The sequence below is a fragment of the Vipera berus genome, assembly GCF_964194415.1.
Source record: "Vipera berus genome assembly, chromosome: 1".
NCBI lineage: Eukaryota > Metazoa > Chordata > Lepidosauria > Squamata > Viperidae > Vipera > Vipera berus.
Genome location: NC_138202.1, coordinates 317,103,499 through 317,126,151, shown reverse-complemented (window position 1 = coordinate 317,126,151; position 22,653 = coordinate 317,103,499). Strand labels below are relative to the sequence as shown.

At 35.2% G+C, this 22,653-nt stretch overlaps 1 protein-coding gene across 3 annotated transcripts in view; it reads right to left on the bottom strand.

Annotated features, from left to right (window-relative positions):
- Positions 1 to 4,040: 4,040 nt before the first annotated feature.
- The window catches only part of PPM1B (protein phosphatase, Mg2+/Mn2+ dependent 1B), an 82,356-nt gene continuing 63,743 nt past the window's right edge, over positions 4,041 to 22,653 (bottom strand). Inside the window, exons 5-7 of one of the 3 annotated variants that reach the window (XM_081315247.1) lie at positions 16,519 to 16,630; positions 12,520 to 12,577; positions 4,041 to 5,888 (exon numbers count right to left, since the gene is read on the bottom strand). In XM_081315247.1, coding sequence (XP_081171373.1) covers positions 5,859 to 5,888; positions 12,520 to 12,577; positions 16,519 to 16,630 — 200 coding nt within the window. In that variant the 3' untranslated portion in view covers positions 4,041 to 5,858. Of the gene's footprint in view, positions 5,889 to 6,481; positions 7,485 to 12,519; positions 12,578 to 16,518; positions 16,631 to 18,925; positions 19,120 to 22,653 lie in introns of those variants that run through there. The other 2 variants (XM_081315246.1, XM_081315248.1) reach the window with 2 other exon arrangements.

The following is a 22,653-nucleotide window of genomic DNA, read 5'->3' as shown; positions in this document are numbered from 1 at the left end:
TGGAACGTTTCTTGAAGCCATCTCAGGCTGAGTTTAGCTGCCTCAAAGTTTTGCCCCCCTCAGTAGAACTTCCTTCCACCTTGGCCTCAGACCAAAAGGGTTGTTCATTTCACTGCAGCGCTCTACTACCAGATGTGCACCAAATCCAAGAGAATGATTTTCTCCAACCTACCTCCACATATTCTGTCCCAAAAGAGGAATTATGATAGTTAAAATTCAGCATATCTAATTGAGTTCCCAGTTGTTTTTTGTTCTACAATTATTTCATTGGTTTGTTATCTTTATTTGTTTAGCTGAAGATTTTGAAGTGACCAGATGGAGCTGCACAGGTAAAACAGACACTTACCACTTGGGTGTTTAATGTAATAGCAGCTTAAAGCAGAGATTAACACTTAAGATGAAAAGCAAATAAAAAGCTCCACAGATCAAGAATTGTAAACTCTATTCAGAAACTTTAGGTTCTACCCCTGTGATTAAAAACTATGAAAAACAAGGTTCTCCAGCTACATGGCTGGAGACCAGTACCAGCCATTCATCTGAACTTTGGAAATAACTCACAGATCTGGAAACAGAAGATATTCCATATCCATAGCATCTTGAAAAAGAGCTAAGTGGAGATGTCTACGATACAGTCCTCTACTAGCCAAACCCAATAAATCAGGTATACTTACTTTCTAACTAAATGGGGTAAGAGGTCCCTCACCATTGTATATCTAACAACCCTTGCCTTTTTCTTTTTTGAAGTTTGTGTTATGTATGCAAATGACTCACTTCCAATCCTGACCATTAGACTAAGTACTTGGAATAACCTTTGAGTATAGTTACTGGATAGGAATGAGCTATTGATGAGGTGCTGTTTTAGTTAAGTGTTTGCAAAGTCTCTAGACATTTCAGCTGCTCAGAATATGAATTAGTTAAAGGATCTTGTTTGCAACTGCCTAATTATCTGTGCTCTGATAAGCTAACTTCATCAATTTAGTAATCATTTTCATGGACATTTTGTGAATTGATAAAGGAAGAAATAATGGTTTCTAGCAAAAAGAATATGAAAGTATTATCATTTGTATTACAGAAAAACAGATTTCAGTATCAGGTTATTTTTCAGAGTCACTAGCCTGCTATATGTTTAGTAGGCACTTGGGATTCATGCAGTGTCATCATCTATGCCACTAACAACAATCTTAAAAGAAATATTGGAGCTTCTGTTCTTTTGACAATACATACCATATGCAGGATTCAAATATAACATTAAATAGAATGAGTATTCCATTCTATTTTTAGAATTGATTTGTTACAATATTCGGAGTGTAAAATTCAACACCACAAATAAAAAACAAGAACAATTATGATACAAACAGTATGTTTATACTTATGAACAGATTGACATGCACCAGATTCACACATTTACAGACACCCCAGGCATCAAAGAATGTTACAGCTTCATCAAATGGAGGTTACATGGTTTTCTATGTAAACAGGATCTTTAAAAGATCAGTCTTCCCCAATTGGAATTGCCTGAATGTTTTGGACTAAGTTCACAACATTATAATGGTTGTTTTGGCTGATCGGGAAGGAATTGTAATCAAACACATCCAAAAGTTGATTGCTTGGACAAAGCTGGACTAGATGTTAAAGTGATATTTACAGACCATAAAGAGCACAAGAAAGCAGCTGTAAAACATGATGAAGCTATAGTGCCAGAGAGTAATGTTGGTAAGATTAAGTTCTTTACAATGCCAAAATGAATCCTATTCAGTCAAAATCTTACATAAATGTGCCATTTACAGATCACCATCTCATCTATTTAGAATCCATAAAAAAATCTTATTGTTGATCTAGTTTCAATCTCCCTCTATGATCTCTCTTACAAGACTTCAGTATAAAAGTTATATGGCAATTTTAAAATTAAAGAACCCAAATGTTTGTTGATCTGATCAGATTTGTTTTTTCTATCAATATCAAAATCTAAAACAAATCACATGAGGGGTAAGCCAGAACCTAACAGCTAGAATGGCAAATGTTTCACTTTATCCAGTACTAAATGATGGCTATTTGAAATCTACAACAGTTCATCAAAGAAATCTTTGTGGTTTTTATTAATATAAACAAAAGGAAACTACTTACACTGGTATTGGAGGAACAAACCCACCAATCTCACACCATGAGATGTTGCACACAACCTTTTCTGCATAGATCATCTGAATTTTTAAGTGGGTTTGCACAGCTGCAGGTTCATCAGAATTACACCTTTATTTAGCATGAAAACCAAATTTGATATTCTAAAGCTCTGTTAACTTTTAAATAAAATACGTACAATAGTAGACTACATAATCAAGGTGTTTTGTTACACTGATTCCTGTTGATGGGAGTCATTAGTTCCTCCAGTCCCCGTAGCATGTTACTAGTAGCTTAAAACCAATTCAGCAGGCAGTGGTAGTAACAGCATTAAGTAGAAAGGCTTAATTTGGAAATAAGCTAAGATGTAGCTTAAGATCAACTTTCAGTAGAACTGACAGTCTACCACAGGGGTGTCAAACTGGCGGCCCACGGGCCAGATGAGTCAAGCACAGGCCACGCCCACCCCGGCTCCGCAAAGGCAAAAAAACCCCATTGTGATATGTCACATGACGTGATCGAATTTGACATCCATGGTCTACAAGTAAGACGAACACATCCCACTATGGCTGGCAGAACTTTGTTCTCTAGAGACAGGTTAGCTGGGACTACTGCCATAAAATAAAGCCCAGCTTTATTCATCTAATGCATCAAACTTCAGTCAAAGCCTCTTGTAGCACATGTTTCAAGTAATCCAGTACTTTACAGGAAATAGCAAAGTAGCTATTAATTTAAACAGTGTTGCCATATTGGTTTTCAGGGCAATGAGTCTATTATAAATATATTTGACAGATTTCCTACATTAAATTGCAAACAGCATCAAATTATTGTTCTAGTAACTGCTTTTACTAAATAGTTTTGGTTGCACTTCATCTTACACATTTCCTCATTGACTTGATCTACAAGATTCTGGCAATAAAGCTTACAAAAGAGTGACTGTTTGAAGTAGGACATCTTAGTGAATAGATTACTGTAGTGGCATCACCCGTCTATATCTACTGGTTTGGATTTGTAGCATTTCTTTAGTGAATGGAAAGGCTCTTCCCACTCATGGAAATGACTAGATTTAGCAAAAATTCCTACTGGAGAGGGGGAAGGTTCCCAATTCCCACTTCTTAGAGCCCTTGACATTATCTTCCTTTATATTTTGAAGCATTACCTGACCCCTCAAAAATGGGAGCAGAATCAAGGAGAGGAAAACTGATAAATACGACCATATTTCCTTCAGTATAACAATCTATACTATTCTATACTTTTGAAAATTTTAACTGGAAAAGGAATAAGTTTACATTCTCAGATATGGCAGTGTAAATTCTGGTTTCTATGATATTCAATAGGTATAAAAAGACTGGTTTTGACATGCAATACAAAATCTTAAGCTGCATGTTGATGAAAATGAAAATGGATCTAGCTTAGTTAATAGTATCTGGTCAACCATACCGCTTCTAAGGGTAATGCACTGAAATAGTGATAATTTAGTTCTCTATTCATTGTTTCACTATTAGAAACTCTTCAGAGCTATTATTATTAGAAATATGGTTAACTCAATAATTTGAATACCACATTTTTGAGAACTGCGCAGTAGAATTGTTATTAGTATGAGTTTGAGTTATTCCATCAATGTGTTATAAAGCCCTGTTATCTTCTGAACATTCAATCTATATTAAATTCTTTTGCACTGTTTTCAATTCAATGAAATGTACAGATTTTAATTTGTGGACTACATCTATTTGCACATTACTGACCTTGTTGATCAACCTGTACATTACTGATGCATGATTGCTATTTGAACCCAAGCATTGCAATAAAGGCCCAAGTTCATTACTTCTTATGGATTATGATCACAATACATGTACAATATAGAATTTCCTATTACAGAACTGAATATTTTTTTTCTTTATTTTCCCACAAAATAGGGCCTCTCACCATTTTAGCAATCCTTTATTGAAGATAACAAGTTGGTTATGTTCACTGTATTGTATGAAACATCACAATATCATACTGGGAAGGTACTATCAGTACAGGATTAGACCAGAGCAGACAGTCTGAACAATAAACCATGTTGCATTCTTCGTTCCCTAGCTTTTAACAACCCCCAAAGGAAAATGAAACAAAAAAACAATAGGGACAAATACCTGTTAACATCATCATTTAAAACACCTTTTAACTTACGAGACTAAAATCTAATGAATAAATAAAATATATTGTGGCAATAATCCTTTCTAGACCACCCCACAGCCAAAAAAACTTAATAAAACAAAATAAAAACATAATCAAATGTTTGGGGAACCTGGCCATAGACACCAGGTTATAAGAGTGTACAAGGATTTACACTCAAGTCTAGGTAAGGGGAGGGGGAGGAGGGTTACAGAAAAATACCATGAATTTTATTTCACACAAAACCAGTTGATGACTGTCATTAGCTTAAACTACACACAAGGGCAATTACATCCTTGTTTGAAACACAGTTTAAACAAATAGGAAAATGTTTACAAGGCATCCACAGCATGTAAGTCATGTACAGATGGATACATTCATTATTTCCCCTCCCCAATAGCTTTTATTTATTTATTTTTAGATAAATACTCTTCTCCACTTTCAGCATTAACTGGACTCAATACATGCACAACTCAAAAGAATTAAGGAAAAAATAAGGTTATTGCAAAAATAGAATTAAACTAAGAATCTTCAAGTACCTTACATGACGGCCACTCTGTACCATGCCCATTGCTTATAAAATGAAAGGTCACTGAACCCATGAAAATATCTCTAATATTTTCTTAGATTTAAAATAGATAATTTTAGCTGTATTTATAGTAATCTCAAAAGTGATAATTTGAACTTTGTAAATAATGCAAACAATTAAAAATTATACCCATATTACACAAGAGCTCTCTTTTAAGCTGAGAAATCAAAGGAAAAAAACTATAGAAAACCACATTTAGAACAAAATCACAATTTACATTATAATAAAGGCAAATATTCAGCATTTAAAAAAACTCGCAGCAATGAGTGAGATGTCAAAGCAAATTACAACTAACCATAAATTAAGTTGTTTGGTTTAAAAAGATGTAGCAAGAGTTTAAAGATGTGTTATACACATGCGTAAAATTTGTATTTGTTTAGATGCCTAAAATCTCCTTATATTATTGCCAAATACACTTTATCTCAAGCAAGCAATAGGCAACATATCACAATTTGGACACTGTAGGGAAATCCTAACAGTCTGGTAATACAGGTAAAACTGGAAAAATTAAAAAAAAATACACATCCTATAGCATATTGCCCAACTGAATGACTTCCAAAGCCCAGAGCTGTAAAAGATTTCCATCTTGGTAAGGTGAAATAAGTGTCTTGTTACAATTATTTGCACTCAGGTGTGCAGGTATTGTAAGTTTTGTTAAACATAGTGTCTTCAGGGTACAACTAAAATCCCATGGTACTTTATGTACATTTAGTGAAGTGCTCCAAGCATTATTCCTTGGTTTTTAGGGCTCTGGCTCCATATTGATGTAACCAATATGCCCAAGGCTGGTAAAAATACTGTAGTATAGGCAATGCTAAGAGTGGCAATATCAGAAAACACAAATATGAACAAATGATGGAAAATCCTAATAATTTCTTTCTGCCCATTTCACAAAATGTTGGAAATTCACCAGAATTTTTCCCTTGTATTGAAGAAAACTGATCAAAAGTTTTTCCCCCTTTTTCAGATTCAAAAGCATTTTAGTAGATCTGTAAGGCTACCACGGATTTTCTAGATCGCCAGCACCCTACAGGAAAAGAAGAGGAAAACTGTTAGTGCTATATTGACCTTAAAAAAAACTAACATCCATATTATTCTGAGTTATTACATAGAGAAAGCATGCATAGATGAGCAAATAAGTCACACTAGATTCTATCTTCAGAGACTCAATCATTATTTTTGTACTCTCCCAGGCTTGTAATTTTAATGGCAGGATCAAAAGATAATATTGTCAAAGAAAAAACCTAAAGCACTGTAATCCTTATGACCAATCAAGTTTGTCTGAGTTTTCTGCTAGCTTGGTAGTTAAAATAAACTGCAGAAGGGTTAAATTGTTTTACCACAAATGAACATTTTAAAAATGACAATGAAGGTAGGATTACATTCATAAAGTTAATTAAAAAATCAATTCACATTTTGGTAATTATCATTTCTATATTTTTCAGTGCGTATACATAATATAAGGAAATAAGAAAAAATCTAAGGCAGAAAGTATTCACTAAACTTGTGGGAAAAATTGTTTATTGATTCTATTTATAGAATTTACTATATTAGGACAGAATAGCAATAAAGGCTATTAAACTACCTTGATTACTTAAAGAAAGTCAATATGCATTCAGATTATTCCACATGTTTTTATTTGATTGTAAACAATAACTAATAAACACTAATTATCAGTACATTTTAGGCATTAGATACATAGTGCTATTAAGTGCATCCTGAATACATTAAGAAAACTGGGTACAATTATAATGTCCATACTACAGTCTAGCATAACACAGGACAACTTAAATGACTAAAATTAACATGCCTTAACTTAAACAGGCAAATGTGTCTTTGACATGAATTATCCACAAGTCAAATACAAACGTGCAATATCTATATCATTGTCAGTCACGGAAAGTGAATTATAATCAACAAACTATAAATGATGGCTAAATATAGCAATTTTAGGCTTCTTCAAAATTTTAAGTAAGATCTCCTCCTAGCATAATGGCCAAGGAGACATTCCTTTTAGATATCAAACTCTAATCCAACACCACTGATATTTAAATTCATCAAATCTCTTGACCATTAAACTAAGAACACAGATGTGCTCTTTTCCATTTAGGCAGAAGGCAAGCAGTGACAGTGCTATTAAAACTATATTTTATAATAGCTAAAGTTCCCAGAAAGAATACCCTACATACACAGAATGCGTCTTATGCATGTAGCCAGTACATACAAAAGTTTAAAAATCTAACTTTCTAAGACGTAACAAATATGGAGAGAGCAAGACATTATAAGAACTAAACAATCAGCAACTGTGAAGAAAATGAAGGCATTGTATCATTTCATCATATTATTCATCACTCATTTCTGAATCTTCATTAGGGCTGTGCGTTTCAGCAAGCTGGTGCTCACATTTTGCTTTAGAGTCTGTCTCTTGATTATTTGATCCATCTGAAGTTGAGGTTGTAGCTGATTCAGCAGAACATTCTTCTCTCTCAATTTTAGCTAGCCTGTAACTAATGAGCACATCTTCCAGAAGGTGGCGGTAGTTTCCCCTATGAGTAATTCTCACTTGCCTGAGAGCTTCTGCCAATTTTCCCTGTGATTCACCTTCTGCAGCTTTGCCATGGTCCTTATTTAAGATTGAATACCCCAGAATCAGTAGTTAAACTAGGATATTTCTAAAATCTTTAATACATTTGACAAACTATTAAAAATTATAAGTGCTGGTTTCTAGTAAGCCAACTTTCAAGCCAACTTATTCTTCCTTTGCAAAAAAGTGGTTTGAGAGTTAGGATTTTAAAAAAGTATTTTCATATTAAGTTCACCAATAGATATGAAATTAGATGACTGGACATAATTTATAATTTAGATGTTCAAAATAAAGGCATTAATGTATAATGTATATTTTTATTGTTCTATATATAAGTAATATATAAATACTTATAATACTTAAGTTATATATTATGTTTTAAGACATATAAGTATACAACAATTTGTGAACAGCTTAAGTAAAATGAATTACCTTTTAAGTTTTCGCCAATCGACTTAAAACTGCCAATGGAAAGATTGCTGCCACCTATACTGATTAGAATATTATGTACTACTTTCTAAGTATATTCTAAGCAAACTCATACCAAAGGCATGAGCAAATGGGCTTATCTCCAAACAAATTCAAGAGCCAAATATAAAAGAAAAATAAAAGAAAAATCCTAAGTAGTTCCAAGCATGGTCTGAGTTTTCTCTCACAATGTTAACTCAGCTTTGTCCAATACAATTAGGTACAGATAATTTAGGGCTAGCCCGCACCTCCAATACCCACCAAGTCTTCACAAAACACATAAAATAGGGAATTATGTCATGTGGTATACTAATGTAATCTAAGATAACTTTTCAAAGAGTCTAGTCCAGTGTTTACCATAGCATAGGCCCCGTTTAAATACCTTTTATGGCCATGGACCATGGCCACACACTACCAAGACTTAACTCAAGATTTAAATCGTAACATTTCTTAAGCCTTCACGGACCCCCTGTGATGGCATGCCCCCCCCCGCAGACCACAGGTTGAGAACCACCAGTCTAGCCAACTTCTTATTCAAATCAAACAATCAAAAGCATTATGTCTTTATATATCAGATATTTTTTGGGGGGGAGAAATAGTTAGAGAGGACTGCTTCCCTCGTGTCCTACTTGTGGATTCCCAAAGACATATAGTTGCATGCAAAAGAGCATATCGATATACTTTTGTCCTAATTAAAGGTCCTTTTGCAGATTATCAAGAATATGTGTTAATACATACAACAGAAAGCAAATTTATCTTGTAAGAAACTTTAAAGGAATAAAAGAAATCCCAAGTGAATTATGTAAAAAGGGTGTTGTAATAAGCTGCGTTTCTGTATTACTATATCCTCCTTTTAAAGTAGGTTCTTCAAATTTGCCCAGTCCTGAGAAACTGGTGATAGTTTAGGTACTGGGATATAAATGATTTTTTTCCTTGAAATTCATTCTGTCATCTTTACTTAAGCTAAACTCAGATTCTAACCAAGCAAGACACTGTAGCATTAGTTTTTATTGTATAAAAATGGAAGTATCATAAATCATATACAAAGAACAAGGACTATTTTAAAAGCAAAAAAAGAAGTATTCCTAAGGAATACAGAACCTCCTGCTACCCAGCCTCATCCTAGAGTTTCTACCAAGCTCAATGAAATACTCTTTTATACCTGACAGGTACTGACTAGAAAAAGTTTATAAGAAAAACTAGGAAGAAAGTTTGCAGTTCTTGCCTACACAATCCTCTTATTTACAGTACCTATCTGGAGCAGCCAACCTTCTCCAGCATGTCAACTGCATCATTTCACATCCTGACTCTAAATAATGCCATTAACACCAAACTTCAAAAGCACTCAGTATTGAAGTACCAGTAAATTTTGAACATTAAAATATAAATGTATAATTGCAGAAGGCACATTTGATGGACATATTTAATGTGACTGAAGCTACTTTTGCCTAGGATAGCCAAGACCACCAGAAGAGAGATCACAGCTCTGGTGGCCCCACAAAATCAAACAGTACCATGAGTGCCAAGGTTCAGGTTTTCTCAGTGGTGGTTTCCAACTGAAAAGTACTCCCTAGAAAGGTATGTCTAGGATGTTATTATTTTACTCTCAATTCATAAAGACTTTTACTGTTATCCCACACTGATGCTACCATGCAATGTTACAATTGATCTTATTTCTACTATTTTCCTTCCTGCCATCTAGTTTATTGTATTTCAATACATGCATGTCTGTACCAATGTTTTTTAATACTTATTTCAAAGCGTCCACTTGATACTGATTCTAAGCAGCATTCGAAAAACTGTGCAGTTACAAGTCTCAGATTCAATTCATGGAAAGTCCGGGTAATACTAGGAAAGATGCAGTCAATTACCAGATTTGATATAAAGGTGGGGCCTATGATCCCTGTTAGAAAAATGAAATAAACTGAAAAACATTATATGTAAAATTAAGTAAAAATAGAAGGCCAATCTTCTTTCATTAAAACTGAACTAATTAAAGCGGACCCGTTTTCTTCTTACATGCAATACCGGCACCACAATTACCAAGTCCCAGGCTGTTCTTCAGGATATGGACAATTTGTATTTTACATCTGATGTGATGTTTAGTATTGCAATATTCACCTGTAATATAAGCTCCAAAATTTCACAAAGTTGCACAATACTGATATATAGCAGCAACTTAGGAGAATTAGAATTCATAGAAACAAGCTAACAAAAACAAGATTTCTAAGATACGAGTACTATTTTGTATCAATTAGAATACCGTAACTGAATAAAACACAATTTGAGGACTTGACTTGGTATTATTAGAGAAAATATATTAACTGTTGTGGGGGAATATTTAGTAATATAGAAATATTTATAAAATGCTTGCGTTATAGATTTGATACCAATCTTCATTCTACACTGAAATGAAGGTAAACTGTAGGTCAATTTAGCAACAAAGGCAAAACTTTTAATACTCAAGAAAGCAATTTTAGATAGGGACACTATATTATTTAAGTGTAGGTTAAAATGCACACAGAGATTAGATTTTAAAGACTTTATATTAAACTGAGAAACCTGCAGTTCTTTCCAATTTTTATTGGTTCAGCACTACTTCTTCAACTGTGGCAATTTACAAGAAACAGAACACAGAAAAATTTGAAAGGCTTTTCTCCAAACCACTACTGTTTGACAACACATAAAAGCAGATTCAGAAACTATCAAATTAGCCCAAAATAATATCATATAGATGAGAAGTTAAATTACAAGAAAGAAATCTCTATTGCTGATTTTTAAACTTGAGAGAAAACAAGTTTCAGATTCAATTTCAAGCACCACTAACAAGTCTACCTATAACCTTGATGAGTCATTGCTAATTAATATAGACAAAATCTGTACTAGATATACTAATGTAACCAATATATTCATGTGCATTTCAAGTATCAGATATATGAAACAGTACATATAGTTTTGATTTACACATTCTACTAGATTGGTTTATAGTACGTAGCTCAAGCCACAATGGTTTGACTCATATAATGCTATAGTTGGCTTCATATGTTATACTAAATAGAACTAAATAACTTATATTTATAGGTTATTGTGATGTGTGAACCTACCATTTGTTCTGGTGTGCTATAGAGAAGAAAAAAAGCCTTTGCACATTTCTACATAAAGTAGACATCCTAAACACATTCTCTTAGGATGTTGTTCCACTTATATAACAAATGACTGATTGAATGTTAAAAAAAACTTTTACATTTTAATTTTGCTGAGTTCAACAACAACACTTCACACATGGCTCATTTTAATTAAGCTGTTCAGTCTAATAGCTTTTTACAAGATTTTAAAAAATATAAACTTCACTATGCTGTTTTACCACTTTAGTAATCTACTTATTAAATGATTTCAAATCTAGATATAATATTTTGTTGAATGTAAGGATTTAGCAGAGTATTTAGCAATATCTCCAATTCTGGCAACTTCTAAACATGTAGTCTTCAATTTCCCAAATTCTCAATAATGATGGCACTAGCTGGGAATTCTGGTCACTGGAAATCCACACACCTGAAGTTCTCACTGCTAGAAAACAGTATCTACAGAAAAGGCTGATGCTAGCAACCAAAATCACACATAAATACGTAACACTCCCAAGTTGTCTTTGGGTTCAGACTATTTTGCTGAAGCTTTAAACATCAAATGGCTCAAAAGAAAACTCCCTATCAGTTAGAAATGTTAAATATTAAATAAGTGACCAATATAAGGGGAGCTTGCTGAACTTTGAAAGGAGTTATGAATGGAGACTGACTAGGCCCAAACCTAAAGCAAGAAATTCAAATGTTCAGAACAAATTATATACAGAATCTCAAGATTAAAGGTCTGCAATAATGCAAGACACTATAAGCTACAATAGAGCCCAGAAGGTTTCTGCTAGATCCATACTGATGCTATAATTTTAATGTAAACCTCTACCTTTGCGGTACAGCATATAATTTATATCTCACTAAAGATGGGACTATAGCTATACTATCCAGAACATTCAGAAGGATTACTTTGAACTTAAATCATAACAGTTGTAGTTGGTTCTACTTAGCAGAGGCTAGTTAGGTTTGAAAGATAAACAAATCATCCAAGACTGAATGATCTAGTTAATGTTTACAGATCAAGCACAGTATCAAGCCTTGTCAGCATTCCCTCATTATTCCTAAACAGAAACCAGAGTTTCACAGTTGAATAAATGTGCCCTCAATAATTATCCTCCCCCCCCCCACTCTCATTGGAAAAATTAATCAGCATCTAGCATGAAGACAAAGAAGATTAAATACTTATTTAGCAAAGTAGCCCTTAACATTAGGGTTATATTATATGTATCACAAATACATTGCAAAAATGAAATAAAGTCCTAAAGAAATGTTATATGGCTGTCTTGTGGTTTGAATGATGCTACAATATTTATGTTAAAATATCTGATGTACAAAGCATTTATGGTCAACTTTTACCTTTAAGGAATTTCATTAGCATATTGAAGTACTTGTAAACTCAAATATAAAACATTTCCTATAAAGAAAATTACAGTTTAACTGCATCAGGGAAATCTAGCAATCAAAGATGAAGTACTTACCCCCTCATTCTCTCTGTGTGGGTTCAGCCTGTTATAAACAGCTTCAATAATATTTCTCCTATACAAAGACAACATTTTAAAGTTAGATTTTATTTAATTTATTTATTTATTTAATTGGATTTGTATACCGCCCTTTCCCGAAAGACTCAGGGCAGTTAACAGGGTAATTAAAACAATATAAAAATTAAAAACAATTAAAAAGATTATAACAGTCCCTGAAAAAGTAAAAAACCCCAATTAAAATTAGAATTAAAATTCTCAGCCTGGGCCAGAGAGCTCGAAGAGCCAGGTCTTTAGGTCCCGGCGGAATGAACGGAAGTCGGGGGCAGTCCTCAGCTCCACGGGCAGCTGGTTCCAGAGGGCAGGCGCACCCACTGAGAAGGCCCTCCCCCTGGGTGTTACCCGCCGGCAATCTTTTACCGGCGGCACCCTGAGAAGACCCTCCCTGTGGGAGCGCACTGGACGAAGGGAACTTGATGCTGGCAGCAGGTGTTCCCTCAGATATCCCGGACCCAAGCCAATTTGGGCTTTATAGGTCATTACCAGCACCTTGAATCGTTTACATAAAACAAATGTTTTCTTAACAAACTAGTTGGCTCCGTGACTGTATGAAACCCCCACAATTCAGAGGAAGTACGTCCTATAGTATCAGATGATGAACAGCAACAGCAGGAGTGCTATTGCAAGCATGCCCCTCCTTGCAGGATCCCCAACAATATCTTGGTTACCACAGCAGGAAGCAGACTATTCTTTTACAGATCTTGGTATTTTATTTTATTTTACTTTACTTTACTTAGGCATTTATATGGCTATTTAATTCAAACTATGAGACTCCAGGCAGCACACAATAGACAAAGGAAGCATCACACATTAAAATGCCATAATGCATTAAAACATAGTAAACAATAACGTAATAAATAGAATTGAAAACTTCAACAACTCACCACTGTGACTCTGCTCAACCTGACCCCAAAGCCTGGAGGAACAGCCAGGACTTTACCCACCTTCCTAGAAGCCTGTAAGGTTGGGGGCAATCGTATGTCCTGGGGAGGATCACTCCAAACAGCAGAGGTCGCCCGAGAAGACAAACCTCCTGGGTCTCATGTAATGGTATTTTTTCAATGAAGGGATCTGGAGTGTACCTTTCTTGTTAGAACTTATGGGATGGGCAAACATTCTTGAGAGCAGACAGCCCCATAAATAATCCATTCCTGTATCAAAGCAGTGTAGGGCTTCATAGAGGATAACCAGCATACTGAATTGCACCAAGAAGCCTATTGAGAGTCAGTGCAGCTTGTGGAGTAGAGGTGTTATGTGGGCATAAGAGATACCCTTAAATGGTATGTTAGATGGTAGTCTGGAGATGTACTTATTTACTCATGTTAATGCTTAAATAACTATGATATTACAAAGAGTATATAGATACTATGCACTCTTATTTTAGTGCTAATCTTCACATCTGAGATGACCAAGGCAATAACATTCTGAAAATAGTCAGCTCTTTTATATAGTTTATGGAGACTAAAGAAATAAAAATGAATGAGACATTTTGGCAGAAGCATTAGTTATTGAATTTCTCTACAAGTATCACTGGAAAAATGTGCAATATGTTATTCTGGCAAGCATCATGGACAAACGAAAAATACCTTGGATTTCAATCCTTGTGCAAAGGTTTTGTATTAAATAAAAAAGTACAATTTACATCAAAGTCTTCTGTATACTAAAGTGCATCCTAGCAAAATTTTGTTAGAAAATTGAGATAATGCAGAACTGGACTGCATCAACTCCACCCAAAGTAAAGGTAATTTACTCAGGCCACCACTTTTTTAGAGTATGCAATTTGTTAATTTAAAAAAAAACCTAAACTATTTTGTATCTACTTACATAAAAATAACAGTTAATGGGGAAAGTCCTGTTGAGATTATATTTTAACACATTCAAAAAGTTGGCACTGACCAAACCAACTGAATAAAAATTCAAGCTATAATACATGAACGGTGAACAAACAAAAAACCCCTGCAAAAATTAAACAAATTATTCACCAGCCATTCTGTCCAGAGTCAAACATTATTACTAAAGTAGGAATAGCATTTTTGAATTAAATCTTAACTTATATCTTTATCATATTTCAGTGTTTTCCTATATTTTTAGTCTCCAAAGACTCTTCAAGTGTTAAGTACGCTATGAAAATACATTAAAATGCAAGTACTCCTCCAGTTATGACAATAATTGGGACCACAATTTCTGTTACTAAGCACTGTGATCATAAAGCATGACATCATATAATTGTATTGCTTAGCAATGTTACCATTAACCGAATCCCACTAGTTGTTAGGCGAGGATCCATCCTGATCCAAGCCATTCCAGCTTGGTTTCTCCTAGCTCTGAGCCTCAGTAAGGTAAGGTACTACTTTCCTCTTCAACTCCCCTCAACCTGCCTATTTCCACCCCCACCTCCAATCTCTGCTCTTTTGGTCATCCTGTACAGAGGTACTATTCAGTGACAGTGGCAGCTCTGGGGTTGAAACAGAAAGATGGTACTTCAGCCCTGGTGCTACCCATCACTGAGTGCCACCTCAAGCCGGACATTCTGGCCAGTCATCCCAACACAAAGCACGAGCCACTCCCACCACCCTGCAATCTGCAGGCTCTGCCATGCCCAGTTGACTTTTGTCATTTTTGTCCCGCTGCTTAGAAGGTGCACCTGGCCTGGCCCTATGCCAGGCAGCTGTTGGTTGTTGCAGGCCTTCTTCCACAGGCCAAATGCATCATTCTCCACATAGCACACGCTGTGCTCATAATGCTTTGGAAAGCTTTCGGAAAGCTTCTGAGATCTTCCAAAGCATTACAAAAGAAGGCATGCAATTTGGAGGACGATGGATATGATCTTCTCGTGCAGTTTCAGAAGGCCTCAGAAGTCTTCTGAAGCATCACAAGAATAGCATTCACTACTTGAACAAAATACATGATATTTTGGAGAATGACAGAAACAGCCTCAGGAATAAGGCCTGGTTCAGCCAGCAGCTGCCTTACATAGGGCTGAGTTGGGTGTGCATCAGCAGCAGGAGGATGGCGATGGTCAGCTAGATGTACCAGGGCAGTGGGGATTATTGGTGCTTTCTAATATGGCACAACTGGGGCTGGCCATGGTGCAGGGCTTGTGGTAGCACTCCTCAGTGGCAGTGGCGCTGGGACTGAAATAGGGGCCCGGGCGCAGTTGGCTGAGACAGAAGACCTTGGGCTTCTATGTCAGCCCCCATGCTGCTGCAGACGCCAAGTCCTGCCATCTGAGGCAACCAAAAGGGCAGAGAGAGGGAGGGACACAGGCAGGTAGGAGAATTGTTAAGTAGGTGGGCTGCCAAGCACCCAAATTTTTATCATGCAACTGCAGGGCCATAACTTTGGGGACTGGGCATTAAGTGCCATTCATTTGATGCTGCTGAAACTTTGAACGACCAAACAAATTATCATTAGGCTAGCACTATCTCTAAAGCAAATTCACAGAATTATCTAGCCTGAAACTTTTTAGGATGCAACTGAAAAAATGGTTAAAACTGAACAGTTCCAGACAACAAAACTTTACATAAAGTTAACAGCTCTTGTCATCTTGTTCCCAATGTATTATATTATATGCAAAATCACAGGGAGAACATTCAGTAATGTAGTTACACATTTGTCATTCTGAAATAAAATTCGTAGAATTTCAGTTATTTCTATTGAATGACCAGATCTATCCTGAAGGTGTCTGGGTAGTTTAGTAGATTATTTCACTGAGCTGCAGAACTAATGAAAAATGATGTTGGTCTTGGAGAAAAGATCAGAGAAAAATATTTGTTAATTGTAAACAGTAACGGAGGCATGAAAGAATACATTTAAATCTACAGCAAGTTATAATGAACATACTAATATTTAAACTCAATAAATATATATGCCTGCAAAAAACCCACAAATTTATTTCTGTTCTATATACTCAAAAGAGTTTTGTGTATTTTTACTTACTTGCCAGCTAGACCACCTCCTGGTGGCAAGTTTGGGATATTCTCTGCAGACAAAATGCGCATAACTTGGGCAAGGTCAGGCATTCCTTCTTCACCCGACTTCTCCATAATTTCTAGTTAAAAGAAAATTCTTAGATTATTGAAACAAAAAGCATGTCCAATAAATCCCACATTTTGATCATAAAAATATCCAGCATATACACACACACACACACACATATATAAAAATTTAAAAAATAAAAAGCAAAAACAACAGAGTGCTTTTAAATGTCAGCATCAGTCTCTGTAATGTTGATTTTGAACCAAACTATAGAGATCACAAGATGACTCCAATATATTTTCTCTAAAGTGAGATAGTATTTGTTTTTGTTATACTACTTGGAACCAATTTCTGGTACATTTAATAAAGACATGAATTTATCCCAGAGCAACTCAAAATAAAAAAGAATAAAATGACTGCTAAACTTCTGCTAATCCCCAGGAAGAGTATTAAAAACCTTAAGCCTTTTAATAAAAATTGGTTAGACAGAAAAGTTATCAGAGTCCTGGGTTTTTTTGCTACCATAGACTAATCCAGCTTTCCTCTTTTAATATATATATTACTATTTCATGGTTTACACTAGGAAAAAAAAGTCCATATAATTTTTCAAGACTGAAAAAGGCCTGTTTCCACAATCTGAATTATCTGAAATGAATGTCAGGATTTTCTCAAATCTTATGCTTCACCCAAATTCAATTACGATGAAATACGTTTGATTACAATGGAATCATGATATTTTTCACAACTGTAGCAATAAAATATATGCAGTGGGGAAAAATTGTTTTAATGTACATTGAGATTTTGTTTTTGAAAAATAAAATGATAGAAGTCAGATACCATTTTGATTATTTTGATTTAACTTATTTTATTATTTAGTCTCCAAACAGAAAACTACTATTGGACTAATATTCATACACAACTACTCAGAAGTAAATCCTACTGTTCAGCAGCGCTTACTTCAACTATGAAAGCTGCTGCTCCAATCTATGATCCTAAAAAGAAGCTATACGGAATTGTTTTCAAATACTTAGTCTTTAAATTTTTAAGTTCCCGTTTTTGCTTTTATCAGTAGCCTGTAATAGATGACTTATCCTACACCTTCAGGGCTAGGTATTTTTTTGCAAATGCTATCATGCCTGGATTTTTGATATATCCAATTTTATATCTAAAACAAAAGTGCAGTTTATATAAAAATGCTGCTCTACAATTTCCAGTCCTTTTGATAATGAATTTCTTCTCCCTTTTCCCTTCAAACATTCTTCAACATTTCTCCTTCCTTCCTTCCTCCTGTCTGTCTTAAGGTACCCAGCTCGGCCAGTAAGGAGTAGAGTTAGGCAGCAATTTCCACTAACCAAATGCGACCCTCAGAATTCTCTTCCCATCTACAAGCCCTCATACATTTAGGATATATGTTCAGGAGAACTCTCGTCCAGGGCAGTACAGAGAATTGAAGGACAAGGACAAAGTCAAGTTATATTAACAGATGTATACTTTACAATTCTCCTTTATATCTCCATGATCCCTTTCTACCTTCCCAAAGAGTATCTTTATTACCTTTGCACAAACTTCTTTTAAGATAAATTAATATAATCTTGCGTATAACTAAGTTAGATGGCCAGGGGTTGAAAGAATATTAAATGGAAAAAGAAAATGGTTTCTAAGTTTTTGGAGATTTTTTTATTGTATATGTGCTTTGAAGATTTTTTTCCAATTTATGTCATACCAAAAGGCTTCTGGTCTTTCTAAATGTAACATGACATCCCATTACCAATCCATCTCAACTATATGAACCTTAGAAAGCCTCACACACTGGAAACAAAGATAACCAGAAAAAACTTTATCAAAAAGCCAATTTTGTTTTTTTAAGACAAAAGCAAATGTTGTTTTCTTTAATCACTCTGTCATTCTCATCCTCCAATTTAAAAACCAGGTAAAGAAAACTTTATAGCATGAAAAGAATACATAAACCTTAAGTTAAAAGTGGATCAGATAGGGAAACTTCCACAACCAAAAAGAAATATTTTTGCTTGTTCTTGAAAACAAGTATTTATTTTCAGGGCAAAATAAAGGAATATTTTCTTTGTTCTTTCATCTGGTTTAAGTGTACAATTGTACAAAAACTCATAAAATATGTTCTAATGTTCAGAAATCAACTTTGCAAATTTACTAATGGAAATACATTTTTGATTATTATGTTTCACAAAAAGGTTTAGATAACTACTCCATAATTTTATTTCTAATGCTCCATAGCTGATGTAAAATGGCAAGGTGCCATTTCATTTAATCAAATTTTAAGTTGCATAATTAAGAAAACCACAGACTTTGTCAAAGGGCAGTGTTTGGATATTTATTATAATCAGGAGAAATGTGAAAATGAAAGAAAGGAGAAAGGAAAAATAAGACTTGTGTTCTTCTGTATTTTCTTCAGTTTTCTTTATATTCTTCTATTCTTGAAATAAATATTCCTTCAATATTCTAACTCTCATTTCTTGTCAAGTATAAGTCACTTAAAGTTGTTACAGTTCATCCAACGTACAGGACATTGAATGACTTGGGCAATTCCTGTGGGGAAAAAAATCAAAAGCAGCACACATAGTTTTGAAAAAAAAGATGGGTAACTTATTTTGTTGAATACTTTGGTTTAACTTTATTCATGAAACTGCATACAGAATTTGTTTTTTATTAGTTACTGCATATAATTCTGGGTATATTTTGAACACCCTATCTCTTAAAATTACTAGAGTTTATTTCAAGATAAAAAAACCCAAAGGGTCAAATGAATATTTATTGAAATACCTAAGCAATCTTTTTAAATTAACATTACAGGTTCTGTTAAGTTCCTAAGACAAAAACTTCTGATTCTAACACAGCATGTGCAACATTTAAATCTTGTGAAATCTTTAAACAATTTATTGTTTTGAGCCCAATGGAATAAATCCATCTAAACTGGCACTGAGGGGTCATGAAAGTGGTTTCTCTAGGAAAGTTCACTAGTGTAGTACACAAATGCACAGCTTCCAGCCCCCCAAATGTCTATAGCATCTCCAGTGTCTCTCTAAAGTTGTTGCATCTGCAATGCTTAATGTAACAGAAAAGTATTTATTAAATATACTTGCAGTAATCTTATTATAATTGAAGTCAATAAAATTTAAATTAAATTAAAGTAAATTTAACTATTATCAGGGCCAGAACTCCATTTTGGAGAGCAATTTTTGATATGTCACTCAAAGACTAAGGTTAGGCATATGACTACCTAATGAACTCCAACATTACATTCAGTTACTTAGTATTCAAGAGGGTGTACTTGTGATTTTTTTAAAAAAACTACAGGCTACAAAAAACTCAGGTGCCACAAGCAGAATAGAAGAACAAGAGTTTATCCTAGGCAATACCCTTCAAATAATAAATCTTGGTCTTACAATAGAAGCTCCTGTACTCAAATGGATTAATATCAGAAACAATAGTTCCCCATTGCCACTAAACGGGGAAAAACAGTCTCCAGGCTGGCTTGCTTGATAAAATGTATGCTTCTTTATTATAATGGTCTAATGCATAGGACTTTCATGCAAATAATCTTGAGCATGTTATCGAGGCTTCAATTTCTTAACACACAAGATACAGAAAATGATAACTACAGTAAGTAAAATTTTACTTAGTTCTATTTATCTTCTTTTTAACTAAGTTTATGAAAAACGTGACATATAAGTAATATAACCAGTTCCACTGTCAAATTTAGCTACTCAGTGTACCATGTCACATAAATCAAGCCTACAATTGTTTTATAATAATCATAACTTCAATAAAGCTGTTAAGTAAAGAATTTATAGTGAAAACACTCAGCTGATATATGTGGCATATGTTAAATGGGTCACTGTGGAGTTTCATTCTTTCAAAAGTTGAGAATACCTGAAAATACCTTTTTTGGGGGGTAGGGAAATCTATAGTTATTATTTAATAATGCTGTTTGTAAATAGTTTTCCAATGCAAAAATGATCTGAACAACTTAGAAGCTCTGTATGCAAGTAATATTAGAAAAAATGACCTATCTCACAGGGACAGAAAAGTTGCACAAATAAAGTCATTTCACCAAATGCATATTTCTTATTTATTTATATTTATTTTAATCAATTTGTATGTCCACCCAACCTGCAGTCACAAATCTGAGTGGCTAACACTAGATTAAAAACAAGTACTGTAAATGTTAACAAAGAAAAAAGAAAAGAAAAACAGATCAATAGCCAACCAGAACAACTCTGCTAACCTTTACTGAATTGAATTGACTTGTCTAAAACCTAGAACAGCAGGCAAGGGGCCAATTTGATTGAGGGGCAAAAGGTTTCACAACAGATAAGAACTGCCTCTGGGCTCCCACCCTCTTAATTTCACCTGCAAAGGAAATTGAAAGTAACCTCTTCCTAGTGGATCAAACAGAAATAAGTGGCTTCTATTTGAAGGGCTTTATAGGTAAATTTCTATTAGACATAGAAACCTAGTGGAATCCAATGAAATATGCCTATAAGATGTTCATTTTTTTACAATAGTTCTCACCGACTCGATAGCCAGTTACATTCAGTACCAATGGTGGTTTCCAAACACACTCAAGTTGAGTACATACTGAGTTTCCCCTAAAATAAGATCCAGTCTTATTTAAATTTTTTGCCTGCAAATGAGGCATCAGGTCTTTTGGGGGGGGTGTTCCATGATCTCACCTCGCGGCACCGACAGCCCCATTCAGCTGGTACAATTCTTCTGCGGCCAAAGGAAATGCCTTTGTAGCTGAGAATGGAGCCCCGGCCTGCATTTTGCCGTCAGACACCTTTCCAGAAGGCCTCTGGAAAGCCAGAGCTCCATTCTCAGCTGCAGAGGCATTTCCTTTGGTGCAGAAGAAGTGGGCCGGCGAGGCGAGGCAGGTGTCGATTCATGGGAGGCCTGGCTGCAATAGTAAGCAGGTGTGAGGCACGTGGAGCAGCTCCATCTCCCCACCCCTGCCCTAGCTTGATTTTTAGGCATGTACCTCGTCTCAAAACTATGGCTTATTTTCGGGGTAGGTCTTACTTTTTTTTTAATTCCATTTATATCCCGCCCTTCTCCAAAGACTCAGGGCGGCTTACAAGCTTAGCAGTAGCCTTCATTCTATGTATATGCCTGCTTATTAGGGCTTTCACACACACCCCAAGCGGCATTATTTGTAATAATGCCGCTTGGGGGAGGTGTGAAAGCCCTAATAAGCAGGCTTATACATAGAATGAAGGCTACTGCTAAGTTTGTAAGCCGCCCTGAGTCTTCGGAGAAGGGCGGGATATAAATGGAATTTAAAAAAAATTATTACAAAGTCAGCTTAATTGCCCCCAACAATCTGGGTCCTCATTTTACCTACCTTGGAAGGATGGAAGGCTGAGTCAACCTTGAGCCTGGTGGGATGCGAACCTGCACTAATTGCAGGCAGCTGGTGTTACTTAAGGAAGCATTAGCCCACTGCTTCACCAAGGCTCTTTCAGGGGAACACAGTAGTCTATCCTAAAGTACATAAGAGAATGCGTCACCATTCATTCCCTCTTCAGAAGGGGTTGCCAAGAGGCAATTAGAATGGGACAACTCGCCGCAGGACAATTCAATGAGGGATAACTCAAGAGAGGGACAAGTAGAATTGCAGCCCATCCCAGCCTTGAGGACTTCTAACTTGAGAAGATTCAAAGCTAAAGCAAGACAAGACCTACTAGAATTCATTTGTCCCTCTCTTGAGTTATCCCACTTTGAATTGGTCCAGGGCAAGTCATCCAAGGTGAGTCAGCTGCAGCAAATTGTCCTAGACCCTGATGCAATAGCTAGAAATGGGCAATAGCTTCCATCTGCTGATCAAGCATAAGTTGTGAGTTCAGAAGGATTCCCAACCTCTAACCTGCTTTATTAGTGGAAGTAAGACTCAGTCCACAGTCAATGTAGGAGCCAAAATTGCAGAAGGAAGTCACAGAAACATGAGTATGTTATCTGTCCAAGCCTGGTTTAATGAAACCTGAATTGTTTTGGTGGACAATTTCAAACAATCAACAATTTAGTTCAACAGATAAAGATTTATTTTATTTACATTTTTAATTT